The following is a 24,854-nucleotide window of genomic DNA, read 5'->3' as shown; positions in this document are numbered from 1 at the left end:
GCTGAGGACGTTGGGGAGATTCCCAAATCTGCACCGTCCTTTAAGGGTGATGAATCTGAGGAACTGTCCCGGATTGAAGTGTCATTAGAGGAGGTTTTGGAACAAATAGAAAAACTTAAATGTTGACAAATCTCCGGGACCGGATGGCATTCATCCAAGGGTTCTAAAAGAACTCAAATGGGAAATTGCTGAGCTATTACCTGTGGTTTGTAACCTATCCTTTAAATCGGCTTCTGTACGTAATGACTGAAAGGTAGTCAACGTGACACCAATATTTAAAAAGGGCTCTAGAGGCGATCCTGGCAATTACAGACTGGTAAGTCTAACTTCAGTACCAGGCAAATTAGTTGAAACAATAGTAAAGAATAAAATTGTGAAGCATTTAGAAGAACATAATTTGTTGGACAAAAGTCAACATGGCTTCTGTAAAGGGAAATCCTGTCTTACTAATCTATTAGGGTATGTTAGTTCGAATTAACTTTGATAGGCGCTACACTAGAAAACCGCTAGTTCGAACTTAATTCGAACTAGCGGAGCACTTAATTCGAACTAGGTAAACCTCATTCCACGAGGACTAACGCCTAGTTCAAATTAAGTAGTTCGAATTAAGGGCTGTGTAGCCACTTAATTCGAACAAGTGGGAGGCTAGCCCTCCCCAGCTTTCCCTGGTGGCCACTCGGGGCACCACCAGGGAAACTCTTCTGCCCCCCTCCCGGCCCCGGAGCCCTTAAAGGGGCACGGGCTGGCTAAAGGGCCACCCGCTGCCACCCAGCCCTCCGCCTCTTCCCGGGACCAGGCTGGCGGCTCCTGGGAGCCTGCCCAGATCCGCAAGAGGAGGGCGCCCGCCTGGTCTAGTGCAGACATCATGGACCTCATCCACGACCTCCGCACTAGCCACAGGAAAGTAGCCGTCTAGGGCAGGATAGCTGCCAGCATGGCCACCCAGGAGCAGGTGTGCATGAAAATCAAGGTGGTCCAGTGAGACCCCCGACCCTGAGCCCTGAGCTTAGAATGGCAGTACTGGGTCAGACCAAAGGTCCATCTAGCCCAGTAGCCTGTCTGCCGACAGCGGCCAACACTAGGTACCCTGGAGGGGATGGACCGAAGACAATGACCAAGCCATTTATCTCGCGCCATCCATCCCCAGCCTTCCACAAACACAGGCCAGGGACATCATTTCTACCCCCTGGCTAATAAAGTCATGGAGGTTGGATCCATGGAGTGCTATCTCACTTCTTTTTAAACTCTGTTCTAGTTCTAGCCTTCACAGCCTCCTGCAGCAAGGAGTTCCACAGGTTGACTATTTGCTTTGTGAAGAACAACTTTCTGTTGTTAGTTTGAAGCCTGCTACCCATTCATTTCATTTGGTGTCCTCTAGTCCTTCTATTATGGGAACTAATGAAGAACTTTTCTTTATGCACCCTCTCCACACCACTCATGCTTTTATAGACCTCTATCATATCCCCCTTCAGTCTCCTCTTTTCTAAGCTGAAAAGTCCCAGTCTCTTTAGCCTTTCTTCATATGGGACCTGTTCCAAACCCTTGATCATTTTAGTTGCCCTCCCCTCTCCCACCCTCTCTCTTCCCCTCTTCCACCTCCTTTTCCCAGTCTCCCCAGAGGTTAACCCCACTCCCACCCCGAGTATTGTTAAATAAAGAGAGTTTCAATTTTTGAACACGTGTCCTTTATTTTGTACATCAGGAAGGGGGGCTAGGGAGAGGTAAGTGGAAGGAGGTGAGGGAGGAATGCGGTACGAGCCCCCAATGGGGAGGATTGGGGTGGCTCTGCGTGCTCCTCGGGGTGGAAGCTCTCCTGCAGCCCCCGATTGACCCTCCCGGATGGCAGCCTGCGGCAAGTGCAGCCAGGCTGATGGCTGAGTCCTGTTATGTGCCGAGTGTGGGCATTCAGGGCACTCCAAGCTAGGACTGCTTTGCTGCCCCTCATCGAGGTAGACAAGCGAGCGGGGAACCCCTGAGAACTGTCTGTCTGGGGTGGGGATCGGGTCCCTTTAAGCACAACCCTTGGCTAGCCAGAGACAGCAGCTCCACGCTCTAAGTCCTAATCTGATGCCTTGCTGGCACTGCTTCCGGCCATCTTTAATCTCGGTTCAGTGTCCACTCAATGTGGACATGCTAGTTCGAATTAGCAAAATGCTAATTCGGACTAGTTTTTAGGTCTAGATGTACTAGTTCGAATTAGCTTAGTTCGAATTAACTAATTTGAATTAAGTTAGTTCGAATTAGTGAGGTAGTATAGAAATACCCTTAGGCTGTGTCTACACTGGCATGAATTTCCGGAAATGCTTAAAACAGAATAGTTTTCGTTATAAGTATTTCCGGAAAAAGAGCATCTACATTGGCAGGCTGCTTTTCCGGAAAAGCCCTTTTTCCAGAAAAGCATCTGTGGCCAATGTAGACGCGCTTTTCTGGAAAAGAGCCCCGATCGTCATTTTCGCGATCGGGGCTTTTTTCCGGAAAAGACTACTGGGCTGTCTACACTGGCCCTTTTCCGGAACAGTATTCCGGAATAAGGACTTATGCCCGAGTGGGAGCAGCGTAGCTTTTCCGGAATAGCGGCTGATTTTGTACAGTAGAGCGTCGTTGCTTTTCCGGAAATTCAAGGGCCAGTGTAGACAGCTCGCAGCTTATTCCGGAAAAGCGGCTGATTTTCCGGAATAAGTGGCCCAGTGTAGACACAGCCTTAGAGTTCTTTGAAGGGGTTAAAAAACATGCGGATAAGGGGGAGCCAGTAGATATAGTATACTTGGATTTTCAGAAAGCCTTTGACAAGGTCCCTCACCAAAGGCTCTTGTGTAAATTACATGGCCATGGGATAAGAGGGAAGGTCCTTTCTTGGATTGAGAACTGGTTAAAAGACAGGAAACAAAGGTTAGGAATAAATGGTAAATTTTCAGATTGGAGAGGGGTAACTAGTGGTGTCCCCCAAGGGTCAGTCCTGGGACCAATCCTCTTCAACTTATTTATAAATGATCTGGAGAAAGGGGTAAGCAGTGAGGTGGTAAAGTTTGCAGATGATACCAAACTGTTTACGATAGTCAAGACAGAAGCAGACTGTGAGGGACTCCAAGAAGATCTCACCAAACTGAGTGATTGGGCAACAAAATGGCAAATGAAATTTAATGTGGATAACTGTAAAGTAATGCACATTGGGAAAAATAACCCCAACTATACGTACAGTATGATGGGGGCTAATTTGGCTATGACAAATCAGGAAAGAGATCTTGGAGTTATCGTGGACAGTTCTTTGAAAACTTCCACGCAGTGTGCAGCGGCGGTCAAAAAGGCAAAAAGGATGCTAGGAATTATTAGGAAAGGGACAGAAAATAAGACCCAGAATATCTTACTGCCCCTGTATAAAACTATGGTACGCCCACATCTTGAATACTGTGTACAGATGTGGTCTCCTCACCTCAAAAAAGATATTTTGGCCTTGGAAAGGGTTCAGAAAAGGGCAACTAAAATGATTAGGGGTTTGGAACGGGTCCCATATGAGGAGAGGTTAAAGCGACTGGGACTTTTCAGTTTAGAAAAGAGGAGACTGAGGGGGGATATGATAGAGGTCTATAAAATCATGAGTGGTGTGGAGAGGGCTGATAAAGAAAAGTTATTTATTAGTTCCCTAAATAGAAGAACTAGAGGACACCAAATGAAATTAATGGGTAGCAGGTTTAAAACTAATAAAAGAAAGTTCTTCTTCACACAGTGTGTAGTCAACCTGTGGAACTCCTTGCCAGAGGAGGCTGTGATGGCTAGGACTATAACAGAGTTTAAAGAGAAGCTAGATAATTTCATGGAGGTTAGGTCCATAAAAGGCTATTAGCCAGGGGATAAAATGGTGTCCTTGTCCTCTGTTTGTCAGAGGCTGGAGAGAGATGGCAGGAGACAAATCCCTTGATCATTGTCTTCGGTCCACCCTCTCTGGGGCACCTGGTGCTGGCCACTGTCGGCAGACAGGATACTGGGCTAGAAGGACCTTTGGTCTGACCCAGTACAGCTGTTCTTATGTTATGTTCTTATGTTCATGTCAACCAAGAAAACATGCGGGTGTCCCCTTTGGTCAAATTAAGGCACTTAAACTCTCGCATGGCTATTATTTAACCATTGGTCTGCTGCTCTTTTCTCCCTGTATGCACTGAGGAGAAAAAGTGACTATAGTTGGTCATTAAATTACGACGGAGAACAAATTTCGCATTTCTCCCCGTATGCCAGAATTCCTAGGGCAGATAAGAAGTGAATCTGAGATGAGAAGGGGACTCCTATAAAAGGCTGAAGCCAACTTGCTACTTACAGGACTTTAAGCTACTAAATATCTTACAGGAAATCTAATAGCAGGTCTGAATTATATGTGCCACAAATAGCAGGAGTGGATAACCTCATGTTGTGGCGGGAACTACACATGTATCCAAGACAGCACTGAGAAGAGGTAAACAGAGCACACAGCTCAGATGACAACCTCCTTTGTATATTTACTAGGACTGCAACTGTTGTGGTACAAAGTGGTTGCCTTACACTATGCCACTGTGAAGGTCTTCTTAGGACATGGTATTGCCCTATAACAGGGACAATTTCAGAGCCTGTTTTAATGCCCTGGACAGCATTATGAGGTAGGACTGGAGGCAGCCTGATCTGTTTTATTCCACACCTATTTTAAGACAGAACAGAGAAGCTTTAGCATCATGAAAGGCCAACCTGCAATGACTTCCTCTTGTACTCATTTAACTCAACTTATTCTTCGATTCATTGTAATGCTCAGTTAGTTAATATGATTTTTGCCCTCACTTCCAATGGTTGGGATTTTCCCAATGCCACTGTCGGACCAGGAAGAAAAGCTGTTAAAACCACCTCAGTATATAAAAACCTCAAATAGCGCTCATTTTCTGAGATTGTTTTTTTTCCTAGTAGGGTGAGGATGTTAATAGGCATGAGTGAGTGCTCTCGTTCCATGTGTGCACTCTAACTGTGAGGTTGCTAGGACAACTTCTAATTGTTATTGAATTACGTGGGCAAAGTAACATAGATCCATTAAGTACAGGAGTTAAGGCTGCCTCTGGGTTTTCTTAGCCTATACTCTACCTTAAATAATAAATAGCACTTTTAGGGGGGACTCAGTGGCTCAGGGGATTGGCTCTGAGATGTGGAGCTTGTCTCCTTTTATGCCACTGGCAGAGCTCCAGCTTACACTGATTGAGTAACGAGCGTGTGTTGGCTTTTCGATATCTTTCACCGTGTAAACTGAATAGATCTTGGGCCAGTTCTTAGTGGAGAGGTAGGCAACGAAACAAACAAAATAAACCCTACAGCTGTCTCTCTTGTCATTACTGGTGGAGAAATACTAAGCTACCATGCAAGGCCCAGAACTGTCTTCAGTTTGAAGTAGGAATGTAAAAGAAACCCTGTTCATAATGTACCATTAAAAATCTTAGAAATGCAGGGTGGCAGCCAGCTCCTTGGGCACCACTGGCAGCCAGGAGCCAGTGCATGCTGGGAGCTGGTTTATAAGCCACTGGCTCCCCGCACACTGGCACCCTGCTGCTGGTCCCGCTCCCAGGAGCTGGTTGCACTGTGGTCTCTGCAGAATAAGCTTTATACTGTAGAGCCTGCAGCACAGGGCGAGAGCGGGCTCACTAGCCTATGCGCACACAAGCTCCCAGCTACTGGCCCCATTCTCAGGGAGCCAGCTGCCACCCTACACTGCAAGTTCTGATAAGCAGGGCAGTAGTCGGCTCTGCAGGAGCAGGGCCGGGAGCTGGCGTGCAATCATCATGGAAACAGATAAGCATCAGCTTAACTGTTTAAATGGTTATACTCTTATATCCCTGGTTTGATGGCCATAGACATTGACAGGGCACACAAAACTAGCTCAGAGGGAACTTCAACCCCCAGATGTTTTGAAACATTTTAAAAAATGTGACTTTACTTTGTAAAGTAAAAATCAATGGAAAATAAAAAGCAAGTTATTTAAATCCACAGTCTCCGGCCACACACTTCCTCTTCTCAATCCCTCACTCTTCTCCTTTCCCCTCCCTAACTCGGGAGGATCCTTTGAAAGTAACCCAGTAGGCCTTAATTGGCTGCAGGTGCTGATTAGTCTTCTGCTTCAGACAAGCTGTTAACTAGTCTCAGGTGCCTGCCTGCCTTGATTATGTGGCTTCAGTCACTGGCAGTTTATTCAGGAAATAGAAAACTATTCACCCAGTTCCCTGTATGTCTACCCTCCACCAAACTATTGTAGCCAACTGCCCCGGGTCTGTCACAACTTCTACAATAAAAATGAGAAAATGAGCAAGTTTTTGTATTTTTATGTCTGGTTTTGTAAGCATGTAGTTTTTAAGTGAAGTGAAACCTGGCAGTATGCAAGACCAATCAGATTCCTTGGACGGGGTACAGCAGGCTGGAAAGGTTGAGAACCACTGGCACAGACAACAATATTTTTGGCATTTTCTAATTTTTTGGTGCTTGGTGTTGTAAGTTTTATAACATTATTTTAACGCAGCTTTTCATGTAGCATCATTTTGACACCCCTAATGGTTCATCAGCACGGTTGGAAGCTTAGATCCACCTCAAAGACCTCTGCCACCAAAGCAACCACAATAGAGCAGCATAAATAATAGTAGGTTGTTGCTAGAAAGGGATGAGACATTTTGCCAGCAAATTTCACAAATATTTGTGGACAGAAGATGAATGGCAAGACTCAGAATTCTTGTGTTCCAATTCCAGGCTCTAGAGAAGAGTGTGAACCAGTGGGCAAGGTTCTCCTGCCCCAGGTATGATTTCTTTTTTTATATCCTCTCCAATCTGTTCTTCCTTCCTCCAGCTCCTTGGCCCAATCCCATTATCCTCAACTATCCAGCCCCAGTCTCCACTCCACAGGCTTCTCTCTCATCCAAGTCCCACTCTCCTTGCACAGCAAGTCCTAGTCTTGCCCCTCTGAATTCTTTGTCCATGTCCCAGTCTCCACCTCAGACTTTGTGCATAGCCCTTCCCAGTTTCATCCCTAAACCACTTAGCTCTGGTTCTCCTGCTTCCTGGATCCTCACCTGATTTCAATCACGCCCCCTGCTTACCAAATCCGTTTCCCCACCCCAATTCCTAGACCCCATTTCTTTCCTTTCCTGCAGGTCCAGCTCTTGTCTCTTCTTCACGTGAACCAGTGGTTTTCTCCTTCATTGCAAAGGGGTCATGGAGAGCACAGGGGAAAGAGTGTCTCTCCACTCTTAGTTCAGGGACCCAGAATGGCCCACAGCTGCTCTGAATCACAATGGTAGGGAAAGTACTTCTCAGGCTCGAGCATATCCTATGCAACCAGAATATTCAGGTGATTTAGTTGCCAAACTCTAAAAAGTCCTCAATGAGCAAGTGAGAAGTATGATTTTTCAGGGACTTGTAACTGAGGTCTATGCTGGGCAGATTTTTACAGGAATAGTAGAACAACCTCTAAAACTAGAACAATCTCTAAAATTAGCATTAGAAAAGGCGCTGTAGGGAGCAATCCTAATGGTACGATAATAGGTCTTTTTCAGCTCTTACTTCATTACAGATGATGAAAATTCTCTTTCATGATGCTCTGGATGGACAGTACTGGTCAGGTTCACAGCACTTTTAAAGTGGCCAGGAAAACATCGGCCAGGACAGACGAGTTCTGTGTCCACAATTACAGCAGAGTTCAGTTTAAACCTACAACCTCCCCAAGTGGCATCTGTGTGTTGTGACAGTTCATGTTGCTGAACATAGCAGTTCTTTCATTGCCTAACATGGTACATATGCTAGTCTCTGTTCACAAGCAGCTTACTGCCAAACTTGCTGTGACGAGCAGCTGCTATAACTTCTGGGGGCTGTCCCAAAAACGGCAGGGGGGATTCATCCTGGGTTTCCCACAGACTTAAAAAAAATATTCTGAATGGCTGGAAGGCTTTGGAGACCACGTGTTCCGAATCTTCCAGCTGAGCTGATCCTGTGCCAACATCATAGCAGGAGAGCAAGGGAAAGTATGTGCCCATTTTGATATTCTCTGAGGAGAAAAACCAGGGCAGTCCAACTGTCCAGGGTGTGGCCCTTCTCCAATGCCTTCGACCAAGGTCAGTGAGGAATTACTTGAATAACACCACTCCTCCAAAAATGGTTAGCCATGAGAAGTTGATCTAAAGTTAGCATGAAGAAGCACTCTTAGAAAGCAGAAGTTCAGTGGTGCTGCTGTCAGGGGCTGCATCTAGATTGGCATGATTTTGTGGAAATGCTTTTAATGGAAAAGTTTTTCCGTTAAAAGTATTTCTGCAAAATCCCGTCTAGATTGGCACGGGTGCCTTTGCACAAAAAGTGCTTTTGCTCAAAAGCATCCATGGCCAGTCTAGATGCGATTTTGCACAAGAAAGCCCCGATCGCGATTTTGCACATCGGGGCTTTCTTATGCAAAAAATTCCTGTCCTGTCTACATTGGCCCTCTTGTGCAAAAACATTTACGCAAGAGGGCTTATCCCTGAGTGGGAGCAGCAAAGTAGTTGCACAAGAACACTGACAATCTTACATTAGATCGTCAGTGTTCTTGCGCAAATTCAAGCAGCCAGTGTAGACAGCTGGCAAGTTTTTGCACAAAAGTGGTCGCTTTTGCGCAAAATCTTGCCAGTTTAGACACAGCCAGGGAGTTTACAGTGCTAGTGTTCATATTATAATGTAATGCCACGCATACGCCTTTCCTAGCTTGGGATCAGGACAGGTGTTCCAAAGAGAGGTCTCCCGGTGAGATGTGGGGGGAAGGCAGGATTTGACAAAAACACAGAGGCTGTGTCTAGACTGCATCTCTTTTCTGTAAAAGGGATGCAAATTAGACATTGCAATTGCAAATGAAGCGGAGATTTAAATCTCCCCCGCTTCATTTGCATAAACATAGCTGCCGCTTTTTTCCAGCTCGGAGCTTTGCCGGAAAAAAGTGCCAGTCTAGACTCTTAAAATAAGGAATAAGGGATCTTTCGGAAAAGGCTTTATTTTCAGAAAGATCAGCGTCTAAACTGGCGCTTTTTTCCGGCATAGCTCCGAGACGGAAAAAAGCAGCAGCCATGTTTATGCAAATGAAGTGGGGGGAATTTAAATCCCCGCTTCATTTGCAATTGCGATGTGTCTAATTTGCATCCCTTTTACGGAAAAGGGATGCAGTCTAGACACAGCCAGACAGATGCATAACACTGTATTGTCACTATATACAGCCGAGCACGGAGGACTAAAGGAAAGCAAAAAGTGCACTCTTACTCTTACTGCCTAGGGACATCACCCAGCATGTGATGCAACTGGAAAACTGAGTGGGAATTGTACATCTTTGAGGGTGAGCTAGTTACATTGCCCTCAAGGTGTTGGAAAGCAGACAAGTATGGGATGAGAGATACCACCTTTCCCCTCCTGCTACAATCTACTGCAGTCCTTACACACACAGGGATCCTAGTTAGGCCTTCAAAACCCACACCTGGGGTCTCTGTCCATCTAACAGCAAAGTCTGCACCACCCTGTCAGTGATAGCAAGTGCCTTTGTGAGAGCTCTCTCATAAAGACTGCCACAAAATTTAGGAGAAGCCCTGCTGAATTGTTGGAATTGAAAGTTTTATTCTTTTTATATTTGTATTTTAGGATTAATAACATAGCAATGTAAGGTAACATATTATCACATTGAATATTTTATTAAACTAAGCCCTTTAGTAAGATATATATATATATGTATATATTTAAAGTTTAGTAAGTAAAGAGACAGGATCTCATATTGTGTCTATGTCAATGAGATTAGAGGAGTGTTGAAGACCTGAGCCTTCAGCGTGAACTGTTTTAATTACAAAATTTAGTAAGGCAATTTACAATGCTGTTTGCTTTTGTTCAGTATAAAACTTTGCTGTTTGTATCTCTGTGAAAGACTTTTTGTATGAATGAGATACGGTGTGAAGGTCATTGTTAGAGCCAGATGGTCAAAAGAGAAGGGGGAGAATGCAGGGTAAAGACAAACTGTAAGGCTACATCTACATTGGCCCCTTCTCCGGAAGAGGCATGTTAATTTCCAACTTCAGAATAGGGAAATCCGCGGGGGATTTAAATATCCCCTGCGGGATTTAAATAAACATGGCCGCCGCTTTTTTCCGGCTTGGGGAAAAGCCGGAAAAAAGCGTCTAGACTGGCGCGATCCTCCGGAATAAAGCCCTTTTCCGGAGGATCTCTTATTCCTACTTCGAATAAGAATCCCCCGCGGATTTCCCTATTCTGAAGTTGGAAATTAACATGCCTCTTCCGGAGAAGGGGCCAATGTAGACGTAGCCTTAGGGTATGTCTCTGTCGGTAGAGGGATGCAGATTAGGCAGGTTGACATTGCAAAGGAGGCAGGGATTTAAATATCCCGTGCCTAATTTGCATAAAAATGGCTGCCACGTTTTGCCAACTCAGAACTTTGTTGGCAAAAAGCAGCAGTCTAGAGGGGGATCTGTTGAGAAAGAAAGTCTTTTTCAACAGATCTTGTAAACCTCCTTGCAGGAAGCATAAGTGATCTGTCAAAAAAGCCTTTCTTTCTCAACAGATCCCCCTCTAGACTGTCACTTTTTGCAGACAAAGTGCTGAGTCAACAAAATGCAGCGGCCATTTTTATGCAAATTAGGCACAGGATATTTAAATCCCTGCCGCATTTGCAATGTGTCAACCTGCCTAATCTGCATCCCTCTGCTGACAGAGGGATGCAGTCTAGACATACTCTAAAAGACAGACAGCAGAGAGACATATCAGAGTCAGAGTAACCATCAGTGCGTACCCATGGCCAAGGAGTGATCGGGTTGGCAGATTGACAGCTTTAAAGTGAAGCAAGCACCCCTAAAAGACGACTGATTACAGGATGAGCTTTGGAAATGTTTTGGGAATGATTGACATCAACAAGATAACACACCAGTCACACACTGACACGGCGGAATCCATAGACTTCAACAGAGAAAAGGATTATAAAAGCAGGGTGCATTGCTGTGGAACTTGGGGTTTATCTTAACACCAACTCCAGAGGAGCATCGGATCGTGTGACCGACAAAGGCCCTGCTCTCCCTCTGTGATCAGTCTAACCGGCCACTAGATTGATACAGACTCTGGACTGGTAACTATAACATCATCTGGCGGAACTGTGTGTGTATGGTGTTTGTGTGTGAGTGATTGAAAAGCATATGCAACTGTTGTATTCTCAATAAATGTAGAGTACTGTCTTTCCCCCTATAAAAGATCTCGTGTGCTTCGTTTAAGAATAACAGAATGATGTCTTGACATAAAGGAAGAAGGTCTTGTACCTTGACAGATCATCAGCAGATGTGCCTAGCAAGCTGGCATGAGTCTCTCTAAGGGTACGTCTACACTACAGCGTTATTTTGAAATATCTAATTTCCAAATAGTTAATTTGAAATAAGATATTTCGAAATAACGCATTTACACACAAAATGCATTTCAAAATAGCGTTTTGCTATTTCGAAATAGCATGTCCACACTGACTGGATGCTGAATTGCATTTAAGGGAAACTGAAACCACTTCTGGCAGGGCATCAGGTCAGGAGTTGTTTTGTGTGACCGCTGCCTGAGGCTATTTGAGGCCTGTGCTTAAAACGACCTCCCGGACAGACGGTTCTCAGGTTGCCCTGCTTGCTTGCCTATCTCACTGAGGGACAACAGAGCATTTTTTTTCCTGTGTGCACTCTGGTTGCCCTCACTCAAGACACCACAGCACTCGGCACCATGGAGCTGGAGCTGCCCCTGGGCACTCTTGTGCTTTTTTTATGCGTGTTACTGCAAGCCTGGCAGCAGTTTCTGCAGGCTGCCTCACAGCATCTGCTGCAGCCCAACCCCCAGGCCCTCTTCCGGACCCTCCTGGGGTAGGTGGAGGAGTAGCTGCAGCTCCTGGACACCAGCATGCCCCACCACATCTAGCGTCTGGACACCAGCAGCAACTGGTGGGACTACATTGTTTTGGAGTGCTGGAGAGACCAACAATGGACCCAGAACTTTAGGATGAAGGAGCTCTGTGAGTGGCTCACCCCTGCTCTGCAGTGACGGGACACGCACACGAGGCTCGCCATTCTCCTCCAGAAGCATGTGGCCATCGCCCTCTGGAAGTTCTCCATGCCGGATACCTACCGATCCGTGGGGAACCAGTTCGGCGTGGGGAGATCCACCATCAGAGCAGTGGTCATGCAGGTATGGCAGTCTCCAGCCACTGTGCCAGGAAGGGGGGTGCAAGGAAGGGATGGGCTGCCCTAGAGAAAAGGGGGGAGGTGTTGAAAGTCCCCTCCCTGGGAGTGTTTGTTCTGTCCCACCCACACGAAGGACTGTCCTTGGTGGCCAGGATTACAGAGGTGGTTGCTCCTGGGGAGTGGGGGAGTGGCAGGGAGGGGGCAATCTCAGCCACCCTGGCACCCCAGTGACTCTCGGTTTTGTGTGTCCCTCTACAGGTGGTCAAGGCCATCAACAGAGTGATGCTCCGCAGAGTCATCCGCCTCACTGATGTGGACACGGTGATTGAGGAGTTTGGCATCCTGGGCTTCCCCAACTGCGGGGGGGGGGGGCGGAGCGGAGCAATCGATGGGACACACATCCTCATCCGTGCCCCGGACCACCAGGCCTCCCTGTACATAAACCAGAAGGAATACTTCTTCATCATCCTGCAGGCTGTGTCTGACCACCAGGGCCATTTTGTGGACATTAACGTGGGATGGTCTGGCAAAGCACAACACGTGGGTTTACCACAACTCCTCTATGTGCCAGAGGCTGCACGCCGGGACTTTCTTCCCCGACCGCCACATCAGGGTCGGGGATGTGGACATGACTGTGTGCCTGGTGGGGGATGCAGCCTCTCCCCTACAACCCTAGCTCATGAACCCCTACATGGGACACCTCAACCCTTCCCGACAGGCCTTTAATGCCAGGCTCAGCAGGGCCCGCATTGTGGTGGAGAGTGCCATCGGCCAGCTGAAGGCCCGTTTTAGATGCTTTCTCATCTGCCTGGACCTCTCCGAGTGGAATATTCCACACATGGTGGCAGTGTGCTGCACAATGTGTGTGAGAGGAAAAGCTTCCACTTACCCTCCCTAACCCCCCATCCTGATGTAAAATAAAGACATATGTGTTGAAGAAAACAAACTCTCTTTATTGAACAAAACTGGAGTGGGGGGGAAGGAAGGTGGGAGAGAGGAGGCGAGAGCATGGGAGGGGGAGGGGTAAACCTGGGAGGAAGGAGTTGGAAGGGGGAGGAGAAGCTCAGGGTTGGGGGTCTTGCTGGCCCACCTGTCTCCCCACACTACAGGTGTGGGGGCCTTGATGTTCCCAGAGGGGTGGGGGGAGAGTAGGGAGGAAGAAGTAGGAGGGGGAGCAGAAGTGGGAGGAGGAGTGGTAGCTGGAGAGGCAGCAGGGGATGGAGGAGCAAGAGGTACCAATCTGTGCACCAGGGTCTGCAGGTGGTTGCACATGGCACGGCCCTGGGCAAGGAGGTCCCACCAGCTCTCCCGTTGGAGCTGCAGGTCTTCATGAACCCAGTAGTCCAGGGTGTGGTGCTGGCCTTGCAGTATCGCCAGGTGCTGCCGCTGGTACTCCTCTAGTTATGGGTCAGCCTGCTGGCCTCGGTGCAGGAGCATGTTCCAGGCAGGATGGTGCACCCGGCACTTGCAGCTTTGCAGCTGCTGCAGCTGTGGAGAAACAAGAGAAGTGGTCAGTTATCCCTGAGGACACAGTGGGTAAAGCCCAGCCCCCCTCTGCAAGGCGAGGACAGCACCATCCGCACCATCCGCACCATCAGAGTCGATGTGCTTGCACACAGGCCATGTTCAGCATGTCCTGCTATCCCCAGGAGTGGGAGCTGGCCTGGGACTGAACCCATGCCCCTGTGCTGTATATAATGTGGGGGTGGGGGCGGAAGATGTGCCCTGCCTCTGTGTAGAGGGGGCTTCTGGAGGGAGGGCATTGTGCAGTGTCTCACCCCAGGGTCAGGAGCATGTCATGTGCCTTCATACACACACACGTGTGGGTAACAGGCCAAGGCCCCTGTGTGGCAGCCAGCCGGGGCCATGTGCCCAGGGGTGGCATGGTACATGCACAGGTTGCTGTGTGATCCGTAGTCTGCAAGGCCCACGCAAGCGGTCCCTGGCATCCCTCTCGCCCCACATAAGGGGAGAGTTATGGCACTCACATGTCATTGCCTCCCCGGCCTCGGACAACACCGGCGACAGGCCTGCTGGGACTGGTCGGGGGTCCTGGGTGCGTGGCATGCTCCCTCCAGGCTCCTGGCCCTCCTCCTCCTCCGTTTCCTGGTCAGGGCCCTCTGCCCCAGGGTCGATGGGCCCGTCCCATCCCACCCCCCAGGATGTGATCCAGGGCATCAAAATAGGGGTCTGGGTCTGCCCCTGGTTGGGAGCTGCCCCTATGGCCCTGGCATAGGCCTGCTGCAGTTCCTTTATTTTCATGCGAACCTGCTCCTGGGTTTGCATGTGGCCTTTGGTGGCCAGGCTGGCAGCTATCCGCCTGTAGATGGTTTCATTCCTCCATTTAGTGTGGAGATCATGGACGTCGAAGGCATCCTCCCCAAACCTGAATTACGTCCATGATCTCCGCACTGGACCAGGCAGGCACCCACCTTTTCCAGCCCCTGGCAGGCTCCTGGGAGCTGGCAGACTGGTCCTGGGGAGTGGTGGAGGGCTGGCTGGCACTGGTTACCTTGCTCATGATTGGGCCAGTGGGTCAGGTGTAGTGACTGCTGGCTCTGGGGTGGCAGGCTTGGAGCTGGCACAGGCACTGTGGCCAGAGTCTTCCCCTTTAAGGGCTCCAGAGAGGCGGGGGAGGAGAGGAGTTTTCCTGGTTGGGGCCAGAATGGCCAGCAGGGCACCCTGGGAAGGCTGGAGGCCCCCTATTTCGAAATAAGCGTCTACACAGAGCTTATTTCAAAATAGGCACTATTTCTCCTGGAATGAGGTTTACCAATTTCTAAATAAGACCTCTGCTATTTCGATTTAATTTTGAAATAGCGGCTTGGCTGTGTAGACGCTGGTGAAGTTATTTCAGAATAACTTTGCTGTGTAGACATAACCTGAGATAGTAAAGATTAGAATTCTGATAAATAATTTTATTTAGAATGTTTAAATTGACCAGGATGAGGCTCAGAAATTGTATCCACTGCTGCCTTTCCCTGTGGTGGTAGGGGTTTTTCCTCAATAGAAGCAGGAAAACATGACCACAAAGCCACAGCTGAGCATTTTAAAGAGCATTTATTTTTGAGGCTTTAGCTCTCTCTGGTCATGACCCACAATGGCAGCCAGCCTCACAGCTACTCCTCCCATGCTCTGAGTGAGGAAGGAATTAAACTGGAGAAGTGGATGGCGTGAGGTTCTGGGGGCAGGGGTGCTCCTCAAAGATGGGAGAAATCCTGGTTGCTGACTGTCTCAGCAAATGAGGTGGAGAATCTCAGCAGCTGTGCTGTCATAATCTGAGCTGCAGAACTAGAGGGACTAGAGCTTGCCCTGATATTGAACATGCTAGGAAGGCAGAACTATGTGCTGTTTATCCAACACACTTAAATTTCACCCTCCAACCCTCTCAAAGGGAAAACGTGGAAGCTCGGTGGTTACTGTTTGCACTTCAATAGGGTTAAGAATCCAAAGCTGGGGATTTCAGCAAGGACAACTCTAATGCAAAATGTGTAGATAAAAAGTATACAAGGCTCCAAGGATGCAGTCCTCCTTACAGAGAAATTAAAAGTAGGAGAGGAGAACCTGAAACCCTAGCCAATCTGTCACATCCAGTATTTCTTGGTTATAGTTTATTTTTCACATTTTGGTATAAATTATTCAGCTTTGCAGATACACTCCCATAAACTACATCTTGACCCACTTTTACTCTAAAGCCCACAGGAACAGGTTACTGATAAAGGTTAGGCAGAAAGACAGCAGAAATTGCTGATAATTACCCATTCATACAAAAATACTATTACATGATCCAGCTAGAGCAGCAATGAGCAACCTAGGCTAACGAGCAGGCCGCCTGAGTGTGCTCCACTTCAGTGGGCCGCAAGACTGTTGTAACCAAGACGGTCTCCTGGAACAGAGCAATTTTGTTAACTGTACTTTCATACCTAGAATTTGCAGGGTGTGCCAACTGAACTGTTGCAGTGTTTTGACGGGCAGCAGGGAGAGGACCCAGCTCTAACAGTAAATGTGTGCAATCAGCACTCACCTCACTTCATGTGCCCTGGCTTTATGTGTGTGTCACTTTAGTAATAGTGGTGAAAAAACACAACAGAAACTGCGGAATCTGGCCACCCTGAACGAGGGCAACGACAAACAAAATGTCTTATGGGCCACACGTGGAACCTTGGTGTGGCCCCTTGGCTGCAGGTTGCCTACCATGGTGCTAGAGGCACTGTATCTGATATCACTACTGTTTTCCCCCATCTTCCCTCTCCATGTCATCTCTATTATTTCCATGACAGACTTGTGACTTGTCTTCAATTAGTTTTGAGTAACTTTTACCAAGTCTTCATATGTTCGTATAGTACCTTGCATAATAGGGCTCTTTGCAAGAGAACTTAGGAACAAGAAATAAAGAACCCCGAGAATTTCAGACTTTTCTATGAAGTAGCTGGAACACAGACTGCACTGAATTTACCTTTACTGCACACAGGCTTGCCAAAGCAGGGGAGGAGCATGGCAGGTCAGGGAGCCCCTTTGAATTGCTGCTGGAGCATCTAAGTGCCTCTCCATGCGGCTCTCAGGGTTGCGTGGGTGGGGGCGGGAATGCTGTTATCCAAGGGGTGCTATGGGCTGATTGCCCAAGGCCCTGCCCCTTCTGCCTGAGGCTCTGCCCATTCTGGGGGGAAGAGCCACACACACACCTGTGGTGGCTCTTAGCCCCGCTGATTGCGTAACTTTACCATAAGGATTCACTAATGTAGAATTTGTTTTTAAAATGTACGCATTACAAAAACAACTGAATATCTAGAAGAAAACATGGTTTCATGTGTGCAAATATGATTTATGATTTTAACATTCAGGCAGAGCTAGCAAGCAATTTAGTTTGGTAACTTCTTTTTCAGTTGAAGTGCAGCTGTGGAGGATACTCTTTTGCTGATGTTTTTGTTTTAAAGGGCCACCTAAACAAGGCAAAGGTGAAGAAAAATTATATTTTGAGAAAAATCTCTTCTTGGGGCCTCTATAGCATCAGGGACTTTGCTTTAATTTGTCTGCATCCCCTGCTGAGTGTCTTTGGGCATAAGACAGAAACTTGCTGACTCATGAAGTACAGCTACTGCTTGGAGGTTTTTTTTTTTCCCATAAAAAACACCCTGATCCTAATAAATAAATGCATTCATGTAATAAAAACTGGATTCTCCCTGCTTTCAGATTGGCAAGTTTGTATAATCAGAGACAGGAAACACTAAAAATAACTAAAAAAGCGACGAGGAGTCCTGTGGCACCTTATAGACTAACTGAACTACCCCTCTAACTTCAGTTAGTCTATAAGGTGCCACAGGACTCCTCGTCGCTTTTGCAGATTCAGAGTAACACGGCTACCCCTCTGATACTTAAAAATAACTAGTTTCTTTTTAGTAAAAGGAAACTAATTACAACAATAATGAACATGAAAAGCACTCCGTAAAAGTGGCTGCAAATGTAATTTTCTAATCTCACCTCCTATCCCCTAGCACAGTGGTCCCAAACGCGGTGCCCGTGGGCGCCACGGCGCCCGCCTGGGCATTTATGTGCACCCACCTAGTGACCAGGGCTGGCCCAAGCCATTCTTGCGCCCCGGGCACATGCGCAGCTCCCACCCCGGGAGTGCGGTGGCGCATGCGTGGCCCCCACCCCCGGCAGCCCCAAAAGGTTGGGGACCATTGCCCAAGCACGATGAAGAAAGCTGGGGAAAGCAGTGTGAGTATTCTAGAAATATGTGAAAATACATGGTATTAGAGCCAGTACTTTTTTTGTTTAAGAAAGAAAGAAAGAAAGAAAGAAAGAAAGAAAGAAAGAAAGAAAGAAAGAAAGAAAGAAAGAAAGAAAGAAAGAAAGAAAGAAAGAAAGAAAGAAAGAAAGAAAGAAAGAAAGATACCGGTACTCCAGGGGAAAGTTGTTGAGCTCTGATTGGAGGTGCTAGTACTGCGTCTGGAGGTGCTGGTACTGAACACCGGGCAGTACCATCACAAAAAAAAAACAAACCACTGATTAGAGCCATGCTTGGACTCTCAAATGGTGTTGGATGGAAATATAGCTTTTAAAATTGAAGCAAAAAGGTCTTTGTAAATAAAAGTCACAAAAAGGCTAAGGTCCCAAATTATTTACAGAATGTTCATGTAGGGATTTTTAAAATTACAAATACATGTTAAAGCAATCCTTACAGTATCAACCCCTCTTTTACTTACCACAACAAAATAAAAAGAAATCAAGTAAATTTTAAGTCATTTATTTATTTATTTACTTGGGCAAAATTCCCATTGAATTCTATAGAAGTTTCATCATAATAAGAACCTCAGTATATTTGGCTCAGTAAAAGCTAGTTGTTCATGTAGCTGTTTTCATCATAGGATCTCAAAGTGCTTTACAGATATTAATTTACTAAGCCTCAGTTCCGTCCTATTTCTTAAAGATGTCATTTTATCCAAAACTGAAAGATAACTGACACTTTTGGAATAGGAAGCAGCTGTTCAGACACTGTTCTTTAATGCTACACAGTAGGTTAGGAAGGGAATGGGAAAACACTATATCCAATTGAAAACTGCTGGGGCAATTAGCAAAGCAGAATGTAATTGTCCAAGTTAGAATTTGGGAGTCACATAAAGATGAATACAATGGCGTCCATGAAAATGTAGCATGAAATCTTAGTATCTTAGATTACCACAGTTGAGGCTGACTGTGGTTTTATGCCTTATTTGAGTACTGTGCCTTGCAAGACACGTGCTCAAGGTTTCTTATTTCCCCTTGCAAGAGTTAATGATGTGACAGTTCTAAAGCAGGGCAGGGAGAGATGATGAATGGGTGTGCCTTAGTTCTTGCAGGTGAGCTGGGAGAGTCTGAATTCAAGTCTTTGCATGTAAGGGGAAAAAGGAGCTTTTTAAAGATTTTTGTCATAAATCCCAATTATCTGCATTTTTCTAAGGCTGCATATGTGTTCAGTTACTGATTTTGAGACAGCTGTGCCTACTGCACAGCAGAAAACTGTAGGACAAAGAAGCGAATGAGTGGAATTTTTTCCAGAATCTGGCTCCCTTTCAAAATTTCAGAGACATCACTCCATAATCTAAGCTATTGACAGGCACTGTGGAATGGTCTCAGGGGTCCTAGCTCATAGGTGCATCCCAAGGACTGCAATGAGTCCAATAAAATGCCACTCATCCATGCAGATTACTCATGTGTTTCCAGGAGTGATTTGCCTGGAGCTTAAGGGACAGACAAAGTAGGGACAAACATGAACACTACTTTTATAGCTGGTTAGAACTCTGCATTTGGGACTATTCCTATAATGGCCAGAATTTGGCTGTTGGAGTATTTCTGCTGGCTGCAGTGTACGTCCAAATTTAGCAGCTGTTACGCTGTGATGTTTATGTGGCAGTGTTGTAAAGGAAAGCCAGTAATTGAGAGCTCACACAACACTCACCAGTGTCACCAAGCAACATAACATGCAGGGATTTTAACCAGAAAATATGTGATTGAATGTTTTTAAAAGCCTAACTGCAGGCCATTCCCAGATCCAACCTGCCAGCACAGTTAGCACAGGATTTAAAAGGGCTGGCAGAAAATTTAGAGAAAGGGCTGGAACTATAAGAAGAAAAGGAAAATGGCCACAATGGAGAAATCACAGCTCCTGTGAAGAATATAAAACCAATAAAGCTGCTTAATGACCGTCGAGTTTATTAATTCTGTAGCTTCCATTCTAGTAATGTTAGACTGCAAACAAGTACAAACCACTGGCCCAAGTAAACTGTAGTCTGTCTGAACTGGAACAGGCATGTGGAGCTGTCAGGGCCTGTAGACAATAGAAACTGTTTTATCATGCCCATTAGCTACAGTTCTCCATGGGGTCAATAGTTAGCTAATGATTGTGAAGGACAGGAGAGTCCCACCTCCTATTTAAATAGCCGGTCACCCCTCTTAACTATCATAGCTGAAAACACAACCCCTGAATGGGATCAAGAGAAAGGAGATAGTAATTACTGTCTCTCAGTAAATGGTAACTTCCATTTTTCAGTTGAAGTGTGTCTGTGGTGGATTCTCTGTTGTTGTTGGTCTTGTTGTATTTGTTTGAAAGGGCTATCTCTACACAGCAAAGGTGAAGAAAACCAGCACTTTCAGAAAAATTCCTCTCTCCTTGGGGCCTCTATAGCATTAGGCACTTTGCTTGAGTTTGTCTGCACTTCCTGCTGAGTGTCTTCTGGCATAAGATGGAAACCTACTGACTCATGAAGTACAGCTACTGCTTGGAGTATTTTTTTCATTAAAGAAAAAAAAAACACCAGACCCTAATAAATAAAAGCATTCACATAATAAAAATCTGATTTTCCCAGCTTTCATCTGGCAAGTTTGTATGGTCAGTGAAAAGCAAAACTAAAAATAACCAGTTTATTTTTATTAAAAGGAAAATGTTACAACAATGAACAAGAAAAGCATTTTGTCAGAGTGGCTGCAAGTCTCATCTTCTAGCATCCCACAACATAGAAAACAACGTGCGTATGCTAGAATATGTGAAAATACAGGGCATCAGAGGCATCCCTGGGCTCTCAAATCATTGTCATGTTGAATGGAAATATAGCTTTTAAAGTTGAGCCAGAAAAGCCTTAGAAAATTAAAGCATGGCCCTCTAAAATGATGCTACAATTCATAGAGGAGGAAACTGCCTTGGTCTTCAGGTCTCCCAAGATGATGTCAAGAATTAAGAGGTTAATTTCTCGGTAGGATATCAGAAATAAAATCCAGGGTCACCTTAAATACCTTGGTACAAGAGCCAGCATCTTACTGATGAAAGTACAGAAGGAATCTTCAGACTTCACTAATATTTCTCCAAGAAACCTTATCGCTTTCATCAAATTAAAGCTAAATTAGACTTTGCAAGAAGCGAAGGTAGCAACTAAAACAGATACAAGTTCGATTTTAACTTTAAATCGGACCTTGTTTGTACTTCAAACTTCAACCATTGTTTTAAGGCTGCAGACTGGCCACAGAAACATAAAGGGCTGCTTGGATTTCAGCAGGTAATTAAAACCTTTGGTGGAGATGGCAGGTATGACAACAAAAAATGACTTACAACCTGTGTGTAACAGAGGGAGAATAGAAGAGAGAGCTGTTACATGTATAGGGTGCATTTCATCATTTTGTATTTGTGAGGGGAATGGCCTGGGTGTCATAGAGGACACTTTTTTGAGCTGGGGAATGATTTGGTCTAAGGAGCTGTGTATGTGCACCTATTTCTTAGCAGCAGTTACAACCAATCCTAGCACAAAAAGAGGGCTGGCAGCCCCTGTGCTGGAAGTACAAACTTTACTTTTTCCTACTTTCAAACTTTTTGTTGTTTGGAAAATCACTTGGGATCTACTATTTTCCCTGTACCAGTTTTGCCCTCTTTTGTTCTGCTTTTCACCTGTGTTCCTCGTTTGGCACAAAACAAACAACGCTGGATTGCCTGCTTCCTTCAGTAATCTCAACACTATTCCAGGACAACAAATTCATTCAAATTATAGGAAGTCCAAACATTTGAAAGTACAGCTAAGGCACCAAAGCAATTAACTCTAACCCACTAGCTCTAGAAAAAGGGATTAGTTGGTCAGCTTGTATTCCTTCTACTGGATAGTGCCACATCAACAGAACAAAAAGAGTGCCTTCATTAACAATGGCCATTATCGCTCTCTTTCTTTAATTTCCTAATAATTCACTGCTGGCTTTTCCTTTTAAATGAGAGATTTCATCACCAGAAAAATCAAAATAGGTCAAAACGATCTATCTTTAAAACCTCTACATTGAATCAAATGGTCAAATTATTAATCTCAGCCAATACCAGTACTACACCTCCTGAGCAAAATTAATTTTTTCTATGTGAGGGGAATATATAATCCTAGAGATTTATGGCTGCACCTGTTGAGCAAGGAGTTTCTTGTTATGATATAATTCCTGGGGGTGGGGAGGTGTTTTTTCTTAAAAACAAAGTTACTTCCTTTTTCCCCACTCTTGTAATATTAGGACTCCTTGACTACACATTTTATGATTCAGTTGCTGTCAGGGTAACAAGTCACCATGCTGACAGATATTTGATGAACTGTTGGCCAAGGGCATGGTAGTTCTAATATATCTGAAAGACATTTGAAATATGGTAGCACTGGCACAAGGATGGATAGGGAGTGGAGAAAGAATTTTGGGAAAAGGGAACAAGAAATAATAAGTTAGAACTCACATGGCATTCATAAGATTAAACAGAATTTAGCTGGATTCTTGAAGGCATGTTGAGGGAAAGATTTCCTGATATCTTCATTGTGACAAACACAGCAATTCTGGATTAGGTAAATTCTAGGGAATGTGGTGATTCTTGCACCACTGTGGCAAATATTGGGAGCTAACTTCTGCTTCCATAAATATTCAAGAATTTACTGCAAAATCCAAATTAGCCAGCATTTTAAAAAGATAAATACCATTTTATAGAGACATTACGGCTACGTCTACACTGGCCCCTTTTCCGAAGGTCGTAATAGGGAAAGCCGCGGGGGATTTAAATATCCCCCGTGGCATTTAAATAAAAATGTCCGCCGCTTTTTTCCGGCTTTTAGAAAAGCCGGAAAAGAGCGTCTACACTGGCCCCGATCATCCGGAAAAAAAGCCCTTTTCCGGAGGATCTTATTCCTACTTCAAATAAGATCCTCCGGAAAAGGGCTTTTTTTCTGGAGGATCGGGGCCAGTGTAGACGCTCTTTTCCGGCTTTTCTAAAAGCTGGAAAAAAGCGGCGGACATTTTTATTTAAATGCCACGGGGGATATTTAAATCCCCCGCGGATTTCCCTATTACGACCTGTGAAATTAACATGCCCCTTTCGTAAAAGGGGCCAGTGTTGACGAGCCCTACTTGTATACCCTGCACATAGTAATAACTGCAAACTCAATGCAACACTAGCAATGTTGTGACTCTTCAGAAGGGTAGCTGAGTTAGTCTGTAACTAGAAAAATTTTAAAAACAACAAATAATCTAGTAGCACCTTAAAAACTAACAAAACATGTTCTGAATGTCTGGCATTGACAATCAGTCTGTTCCCAATAAAGTGCAATTTGTAAACTGTGTCATACTGGAGTTGGAGAGATGAATTCTGCTATTGCTTGCTCAATTTCTCCCCCAGTGCCTACCAAGAGCACACCTCCTCGTTCTCATAACTCTCATCATTGACAATCAACGCTGGATTTCCAACATGCAACAACAGAACGCTAACTGCAAAGGGAAAAACACTCCAGACCTGCCAAAAATAGCACACAAATTAGCGGGGTTCTTTTCTTTATAAGTTGCCAGCTTAACCTCACAATAGCTGTATGGGCTTCTTAGCAGTTCTTTTCTCAGAGAGGCGGCATTGCTCAGCAGCTGGGATACCAATCTGGAAAGCAGGAGTCCAGGCGATTTCATTCCAAACAGGGACTGTTCCTTACCATGTGTGAACCATGTGCATGACACAAGTGGGCTCTGATCTCAGTTGGGGTCTCTAGTTGCTACAGTAGTTAAAATAATAAAATAAAAACAAGATAAGCACCATCTTTTCCTTAAAATGACCTAAACAGGTTTTCCACCATTCACACACTTCAGTGAGAAAATCAGGGTATGCGAGCAGCTTGGACTGCAGACTTGTTGGAACACCATGTTATAAAAAGAAACAGTCAAAATACACATTACTTCATCGAGCAGCAAGCACGTCCCAGAGTAAAATAACCCTAATGATCAAGCTTGCTTTATACAGCACCAACTCATGTATACAGAAAAAAACCTAAGATGTTTAAAAATCTATGTTCCTTCTCCACATTAAGCAAGCAAACGAGCCTTTCTGTACATGGTGTTCCCTCCAACACATCCAAAAGAGTAAGCTGCTCCCTATAACTGAAAGCAAAGATTAAACACCATTAGCCAATATTGGCTGGTAAAAATATCAGCATATAGACGAGAAAAGGTTGGTAATTAAATTACTAGAGTGCTGTCAACAGAAATTAGCAACAAGATTTTTACATAGGATGGCACATGAGGTTAAAAGCAAATATTTAAAGGCAAATTAATACATCTCAAACAGTAAGAGCTCTTAGTAAGATCTAAGAATTGGAAGAAGAGAGTTGGTTTGTGCAAAGAGGACTGCACCACATCCGCTACAGTCACACAAAACCCAAGGCACATATGGTGACATCTGAAATAAGCATTGGCATCAAACATCATCATCAAATACGCATAGCATTCTGAACTGCTGCGCCAGCCAGAGTGACCACAGCTGACTGAGCTGCACTAGGAATCATGTAGTGAAATTTTCTGATCTCGTTCAATCCTGAAAATCCATGAATCTCTGGGCAGCCTCACGAGCAGTGCTACGTAGGATTAGGGCATGCACCTGTTTGGGAGCATGACATGCTGGGTTATTTTTGTCTATCCGGGTAATATGGTCAAAGAGCACACAGTACCACTTTTGAATATAATGAGCAACTGAAGGAAGGTCAGATTTCTAGATTATGCTGTTTTGCACAAAATCAAACTACTTTATACTCAGAGGCTGATGGCATCAATAGGTTTCTGACCCATAAAGCAATATGAGTAGTACACAGATTGTAGAGAAATTTTGTGTAGATGGAAAGATGTTTCTAGCTCATAAGCAAG

The 24,854-nt window shown here is 45.3% G+C and overlaps 1 protein-coding gene across 2 annotated transcripts in view; it reads right to left on the bottom strand.

Moving 5' to 3' along the window:
- Positions 1-24,854, bottom strand: part of ARHGAP26 (Rho GTPase activating protein 26) — a 352,726-nt gene that overhangs the window by 51,984 nt on the left and 275,888 nt on the right. The window contains exon 21 of one of the 2 annotated variants that reach the window (XM_014576262.4): positions 10,623-13,688. The exons of the other annotated variant lie outside the window; for it this stretch is intronic. Coding sequence (XP_014431748.1) covers positions 13,598-13,688 — 91 coding nt within the window. The 3' untranslated portion in view covers positions 10,623-13,597. Of the gene's footprint in view, positions 1-10,622; positions 13,689-24,854 lie in introns of those variants that run through there. 2 annotated transcript variants of the gene reach the window in all.

This window comes from Pelodiscus sinensis, chromosome 16 (assembly GCF_052426305.1).
Source record: "Pelodiscus sinensis isolate ZL-2025 chromosome 16, ASM5242630v1, whole genome shotgun sequence".
NCBI lineage: Eukaryota > Metazoa > Chordata > Testudines > Trionychidae > Pelodiscus > Pelodiscus sinensis.
Note: the sequence above shows the minus strand (reverse complement) of the source record. Positions and strands in the feature narration are given on the sequence as shown.